This window comes from Gossypium hirsutum, chromosome D08, assembly GCF_007990345.1.
Source record: "Gossypium hirsutum isolate 1008001.06 chromosome D08, Gossypium_hirsutum_v2.1, whole genome shotgun sequence".
Lineage (NCBI taxonomy): Eukaryota > Viridiplantae > Streptophyta > Magnoliopsida > Malvales > Malvaceae > Gossypium > Gossypium hirsutum.
This window is the reverse complement of record NC_053444.1, coordinates 65,792,334-65,800,222: the sequence shown is the minus strand read 5'-3', so window position 1 is coordinate 65,800,222 and position 7,889 is coordinate 65,792,334. Positions and strand designations below refer to the sequence as shown.

The 7,889-nt window shown below is 31.8% G+C and overlaps 1 protein-coding gene across 1 annotated transcript; it reads left to right on the top strand.

The window, feature by feature from the left end:
* The first annotated feature begins 1,188 nt into the window (after window positions 1-1,188).
* LOC107899186 (5'-adenylylsulfate reductase-like 5) lies at window positions 1,189-5,317 on the top strand. The gene is made up of 4 exons (XM_016824818.2): window positions 1,189-1,769; window positions 3,613-3,794; window positions 4,298-4,422; window positions 4,562-5,317. Exons 1-4 carry the CDS (start codon window positions 1,575-1,577, stop codon window positions 4,996-4,998), a joined length of 939 nt encoding a protein of 312 aa, XP_016680307.1. The 5' UTR covers window positions 1,189-1,574; the 3' UTR covers window positions 4,999-5,317.
* Window positions 5,318-7,889: the final 2,572 nt, after the last annotated feature.

The following is a 7,889-nucleotide window of genomic DNA, read 5'->3' as shown; positions in this document are numbered from 1 at the left end:
AATAATATTTAAAAATTAAATTTAATACTTACCATTTTCATTTGTTCCACCGATATGTGATGCTTATCAAGACGAGTCAATTCTCCGGCCATTGCTGAAATCGTACAAATTTTTACGGTTTAAAAAAAATTTAAAAATATTTTTAAAATTATTTAAAAAAAGGGAGTTAAGAGAAATTTAAGAGGAACTTGAGAGAAAATTGAAATTAAATATGGATTTAAGAGAATTTTGGAAGGAAATTGAGAGGAAATTGAGAGGAAAGTTGAGAGAGGATTAGTTTGTGAAAAAAAAAGGGTGGGGGTATTTATAGTTTTTTTTTTACCGTTGGGGGAGGGGGCAACGGTCAAATTTTTTACCGTTGCAGCACTGTTCATGCGCGTCCCCTGACATCGCACTGACGTGAACGCGATTTTTCGAAAAATAGACCATTCCGGTAAATAATTAAATAATAGGCCCATTTTGGTAATTTTTTTTAAAAAAGGGCTTTTTGGTGTAAATTGCCCTTTAAAATATACATTTCTCTATTTAATATAAAAAAGCAATATTTTAATTATTTTTCAAAACAATAAAATAAACTTTTTCAACCCAACTAAAATGAATTAAATAAATAATAATCCAGTCCATCACATATAATATTTTTCTTAGTTGGATAGATCGAAAAATTAAGTGCAAAAAAAAAAGAAGAAGACAAAATTAAGTGTTAAATTCTATTTATAAACCTGTTTAGTATATTATTTAAAATTAAATATGAAATATAATTAAAATATTTGTTAAAAATAATATAATCTTAATAAAATAAAATAAAAAACAAAGAAACATATTGGGTATTAAGTGATAAATACGTTCTTATTTATTTCCATATTTTTTAAAGAAAAATTTGTCTAGCTAAAAATATTAAGAAGCCCTTATAGTGAAATATATTTCGACTATTTTATTAAAAAAAGAAGAACATAGATTAACCTTAATGTATCTCGAAATGTACAAATTAATTCATTTCAAAATGTATAATAACTAATTCATTTATTTTTCAGTAAAGAGACCGAAATCTAATTCACCCTTAAATTATCAATGGTGTTTAAAAAATAAATTACTAAAAATATTAATTATTATTTCTACAGTTTAACAAAACAGGAAATTTTCTACACTTTTTTCCTTAATATTTGTTTACCTAAGCAAAACCTCTGTAGTAGTCTTTACACCCACCACCAACCCATCCACCATCATCATATTCGTCATCACTCATCAATTTTAATCATAAATAATCTTTAATTTTATCTGCTCCAAATTCATAATCCCCAAAGTCCAAATTTTAAACCTTCTTTTTTTTCTTTTTCTTTTAATAAAATTAACAGCCAACCAAGCTTGGCCAAAGATTAGATTTTTTTTCTTTTTACCCACTACGAAAAAAATAGCACACAGCTACCACCTTCCCTGCCTTTCTCCCAAAATTTATATTAATTTTCTTTTAATTTTTACTTTTTTTCTGGATATCAATTTTCCCATTTTCTCCTGCTTCATCTTCTTGTTATTGTGAATTTTCTGTTCTTTTTTTTCTCTCTTTTTTAATTTTATAAATGAAATTCAAAATGGGTTTTTCTTCATCATCATCATCATCATCTTCCTCTCTTCTTCTGTTCTTCTGTATAACAGTCTTTTGTTCAATACGCTGTGTTTTGGGTTCTTCTATTTGCTCCCATGAAGCTGATGTGTTCATTAAAAATATTCACTTTCAATGCTCTCCTTCGATCTCTCCAATTCCCCCTCTCAAGGTATTTTTTTTAGCTTGATTTAGTTGATTTTTTTGTTTATATATATATTTATTGATTTGTGAATTGGTTTAGAAAAATGGGTTCTTGGCATTAATTTTAATTTTTCATTGGGTGATTGTTTTTATTTCTTTATTTTAAAATTTTGATTCTAGTTATTTATGATTTGGCCTAATTCTGCTAAAAGAAGAGAAATTTGTATGAAAACTTGGATTTTCAGCCTGAATTATTAGGGTGTCATTCTGGAATTTTTCATAGCTGTAAAATTTTGAAGCATCAGAAGAAAGGTTTATGGTTGACTTTTTAATGGTTGGAGGGTATTGGGTTTTAATGGTATTATTTAATATGTAAAAATCAAATAAAGCAGAGAAAATAGAAAGGAAGCTGCAAAATTTATGAAAATTTCATTATATAATCTAATCTTGTTTGAAGATTTTGAATATATTTAGTATCTTCTAGAAGATTTGAATTGAATATATGTAGTTGAAACCAATAGTACCTAGTAATTTCATGGCTATTAGCCAAGTTAGTTGGATCAGTTATGTGTCTGATACGGGTATATTCATTTTCATTTTCTATATTTTTATTTGTAGGGTCCTTAAAGATCATATTCATATATCCATGTACCTATATGTGTCTAATAGGAGTACTTCAAGCAAAACAAAGAGTCATAGCAACGTAGGCTTTTTGGGCTATGTTGTACGATTAAGACACTGCTTAAGTCTTACGCTCTAGGATTTAAGCTTTACGCAATTCATTAGCAGGATGAGGTGGATTAGTGAAATGTATTTTTATCTGTATTGCAAAGCTTTGATTGGAGATATTAAACATCGAATGTGTTCGTAGGCGATTCTCATATCGGTTGGTGTCAGAATCATAAGAATCCTTAGGTTAGGCTTCTTTGTTCTCCAAATACTGGTTTGAAAGGGAGATTTATTGATGTCCATAGGCTCATATTGTATATATCCACATTTTTCCTCTCTCCGAACATTTCTTCTTTCAGGAGTACTTTTCTAGGATGGTATAGGAGCATGTATTATCCATGAGAACATTGCCTCGGCAAGCATGTATCTTATCCAAGTACCTTATGCTAAACCTTTGTATGTGATACAACCGGAGTTTAATCATTTGAGTAATGCATGCTCCAATTTGTAGCATTATGTTTCTTTTGGTGTGACCGAAGTATCCTCCATGTCCGTTTTACAGTCCATGAAGACTAATCCTTTCGGAGTTCGTGGCTAGTCCTCCCCACAATGTCATCTTCAGAATTGGAACTTGAGTTCTCTCCCTGAGAGTATAGCGTGTCTTACCATTTCACCCTACACTTGTTGGTCATAAGCTTGTCTACCATGTGATGCTATAGTTAGTTAAATTCTCTGCACTATTGAAAGTATGGAAAACTTTCCAGTTAGCTATTTCAAAAATTAGTATTGTTTAAAACCGTAATTTACTCCCTAAACTTCCATTGGTTTGCAAAAATAAGTTGTGCATTTTTAAACGGGGCTGATTTTATGAGACAAAGATGTTCTCAACTTTGATGTGGCTAGAAACTCAAAAGTCGAACGAGGGATAGGATATATCTCCCTCTTCATTCCATACCCATTACTTTCTTTCTTCAAGGGCATTGTTTACTTTCTACTTATCCGTTTAGGGTTCTTGCGGTTTCCTTGCCAAGTCTCTTCTAATCATCACATTTATGTTAGTAAAAAATTTCCATCTTTCCCATAATTTAGCTTAGATAATTGTTCCATCTGATTGTAAGATATGTTTCGAGGATTACGAATTTTGCATGACTTGCAATATCTCATGGACAAACATTCTGATAACATCTTATGTCTGTTTGCAGGTTAATGGAGACTTCCTTGACAGACAATTGACCTCCAAACAGCAAAATGGTTATACTTCTGTGCTCTTTTACGCTTCGTGGTGCCCGTTTTCACATGGTTTGTGTCCGAAATTTGACATTCTCAGTTCCATGTTTCCTCAAATAGAGCATCTGGCAGTTGAGCAGTCTTCAACTTCACCAAGGTGTGTGGCTACTTTATCCGGCTTTCATCGTCAGTGTTTGTTCATGAATTATTGAATTGTTTTTCTTTTTTTATTTATTTGTTCTCGACTAAAATAACTGTTTCACGTTAATGGGGGCATGTTTTTGGATAAATGCTATAAGGAGAACAAAAAATTAGGTGTTAGAATTGTGCTGCTTTTTGTGTTTGACACAGCATTGAACATGCTACAAATTGGTCTCCTTTATGTTTGAATCCTTAAGATCAAGTCAGTTTTACAGTGTTGGTTTGGTGCATCATGATCAAATTTACTCGAAAGCTTCTTTTAAAAATTATGTGTTTGCACATATTCAATTGTATTACCAGTTTACAAATCAATGTTACTCGGACTCGGGTGTGAGTGTTAGATATGGTTTGTGATTTATACATGATAGACAGTTGTTCCAATAAATTGTTATTTTGCTACCTCTAGAAATCTAATGACAACTTCCTTAACTAATATCTTTGATTCATGTTGCATCACAGTATATTATCGAGGTACGGAATCCATAGCTTGCCTTCAATTTTAATTGTGAACCGGACATCAAGGGTACGATATAATGGACCAAAAGATCTTCTCTCGATTGTACAATTTTATGAGAAAACAACAGGTATTTACTCTCCGATGCCAAAGATCTAACCTCTTCCACTTCCTTTTAAAAGCATAATGGAGTTTTAGCTCGAAAAGGAACCTGCGTTTGCGAGTTGAACATTATCACATTTTTCTTAACATTAGTGCCTGGATTTCAGGATTTGAACCTGTTCAATTCGTTGCTCAAAAGGAATCCGATGTATCTGGTGACCACAATAAATACATGATAAAGTCGTGGAAGGAATCGTCTCCGATGGAGATAGTAAAACAGGATCCCTACTTAGTATTTGCTTTGTTGTTTCTTTGTCTAAGAGGAATTTTACTTGTATTTCCGAAAGTATTGTCTCGTCTCAAGGCTGTTTGGGTTTCATATGCTCCGCAATTTAACTTGGAAATATTCGGTGAGACGAGTCAATTGTTTGTGCGAGCCCTTCACATGGTCGATGTTCGGAGGTTTTGGACCAAACTGAGGCTATGCAAGACCCAGAATTTTCAGCAAGGTGCGAAGAGTGCCCGTGTTTGGGCTTCTTCGCTAGCATCCGTCTCTTTGGGAGAATCTTCTTCAGCTAGATCATCCTCTTCAGCATCATCCTAGGTCAGAGCTTTATGAAACTAAGCTCAATCGTAGAAAAAGAACATACTAATCAGGTAGTGTATTACAAACCATGACAATGCTTTCGGATACGTAATCTGCTCTCTCTTCTGTGTTAAAATTTCTATTGCTAGTCCTGATATACTAAAAGTTGTTGACCTTGTTCGGAGTCCAGGTTTTCATGTTTTTTCATGGAGGAAACAGACTAGAATGTAAAATTGAGAACATCGTTTTTATTTTTGCCCCTTTTTGTGTATATTACTTTGTTTTTTGGAGGAACATCATCACTTTCATACATCAATGGAATGTAAGCTTTACTTAACTGTTCTTTCTTGCAAGTGTTGTCTGAATGTTATTTTAATTTCTACGTATCTGAATTTAAATATGATCTGAATCTGTAATATCTGAATTCGTAAAAAGTAAATTATATATCTGCAGATATTCAAATATGTGCTAAAACAAACTCAAAAAGGAAAGCTCTTAAACAACAGACAAAAGGTTTAAGCATTAACCCCTAAAACTGCACCTTGCCCACATACTCCCTCCCTCTGTTCTTATCGGCATGTTTCGGAATCCCCCACCCATAGGATTTAAGTATCTCGACACCTCTCTCGATGTCTCCCACCTCTGACTTCAGCATTTCAATGCCTTCTCGCAAGTCTCTCACCTCTAACTTCAGCATTTCATTACCTTTCTTTTCGCCTCTCACGTTTGAGAACTCGTTTACTTTCTCTTATTTCTTAGAATCACTGCCATGCCGGCTCATAGGAATTCGAAAAACCATTTTGGTTATTGCTTGTAGGCTTGTACTGGTCATTACCGACAGAGGAAGCGCCGGGGTTATTCGATGGGTGAAGTTTTGGTTTAGATGCAGTTTTCATATCATGTCGAGAACGTTTCTCTTATTTCTTAGAATGATTGAAGGATGACCAAAATGTTTGATGGAATACTAGCTGATAGGAATTTGAAGTTGCGAAATTCGAAAAATCATTTTGTTGTAGACCTACACTGATTTCCAATAGAGGATGTGCTGGGGTTATTCCATGGGCGAGCTTTTGGCTTTAGTGCAATTTTTATATCATATCGAGAATATTCCTCTGGTTTCTTAGAATTATTGAAGGATGATCACAATGTTTGATGGAATTGCGGTTGATAGAAATTTGAAACTGCCAAATTCGAAAAACCATTTTAGTTATTATTTAGAGACTCAGACCTGTAATGATTATTGAAATTCAAAAAAACTAGTTTGAATATATCATTATGTGTTGCCACATATTTCTAGCGTAGATTATCATATTATTGACTTAAAAAGTTTTTGTTTTATGTGAATAATTTTTTAAAAAAATTAATATTAAAAAAATTGAACCCTATAGTACTCTCTTTCCATCACCATTGACAACAATCACCTCTACTGCTACTCTCCCCAAGTCCATACACCTACAATCACCATCCCTCGACACCTACAGCTTCCACACTCCACTCTATCGTCGTTTCATTACATCCGCCTAGCAACCACCACCTTAGCTAATTATCTACCATCAAGTCTCTTTCTTGGCATACTCAATCAAAATAATGTTTTTGAATTGGATCGATGATTGAATTAGTCAAATTATCGGTTCAATCTCAATCTGATTGGTTTAAATATAAAAATCTAAAAAATTCAAAAAATATAACATTAAATGAATTTTTTACCCTCCATCTTTCACAACACAATTTAATAAATTACTAGCGAATTGCTTATCTGTATTCTAATAGTAATAAATAAGCCACTTTATCACTCTTAAAAGAAAAAAGAAAAATTCTAAATCATAATAGCAAATAATATTAGGGATAAATCTCAAAATTATACAAAAACTTTGATTTAATGTGCAGTTATATATATGAATTTTAATATGGTGCGATTATACACATGAAATTCTAATTGTGATTCAAATATATACTTGAAATTTTTAATTTTGATTTAAACATGCGCATTTAAAAAAATAAATACATTAATTTATTTATATTGAATAAATATAATTATATATATAATATAATCAAAAAATGATGTTACATTAATAATTGTGTTAATAATTTACAAGAATTGGATCAAATTAAAATTTCATGTATAAAATTGCACAAATCAAAATTCATGTATATAATTACACATTAAACCATAGTTTATGTATAATTTTGGAATTTATCCCATAATATTTGTGAAAAAATAGATCGTCGATAATGGCTAAGAATCGGAAAGAGAAAAAGAACACACACATAATTTTATGTGAAAACCCTTTTGGGAAAAAAATTACGGGTAGAGGAAAAGATAATTCAATATGTTGAATTCGAATGATACAAGAGGAGAGAAGACTACGTCTATTTATAGATTTCTAAAACCATATTCTAATCAAAGTCAACTAAAAGTAATATAGTAAGGTTAAAACACATTATTCTGATCAATATCAAATAAAGGAAGTAAACTTCTATACGAATGCCACTTGTAAATCCCCTATCTTGCCACTTATATCTTATTTTCACAAGATTTTGAGTCACACAATTCTAACAATATTAATAACAAATTTTCTATTTCTAGTAAACACTTTACACAATGGATAGAAAATTAAAGTGATTCAGTTGGAGAGCAAATCTCCAGCGCATCAATTATGTTCTCAACGGTGTTTACATGCCAAGCCAAATGTAAATAAACATTGGTTCACTGATTCCCTAATATTTAACTAATATTAAGTTGTCAGCAACCTCTTTTTCAATGGCCAGACCATTCTGTTTTAACCATAAGAGTTTAGGTTCGATCCCAAGCAACCCCATTTCCTTCTCCCAATTATTAAAACTAATATTAAATTGTAATTTATTTGTGACCATGTTTAACATTTTAAATTTAAGCCTCACCTTATTTC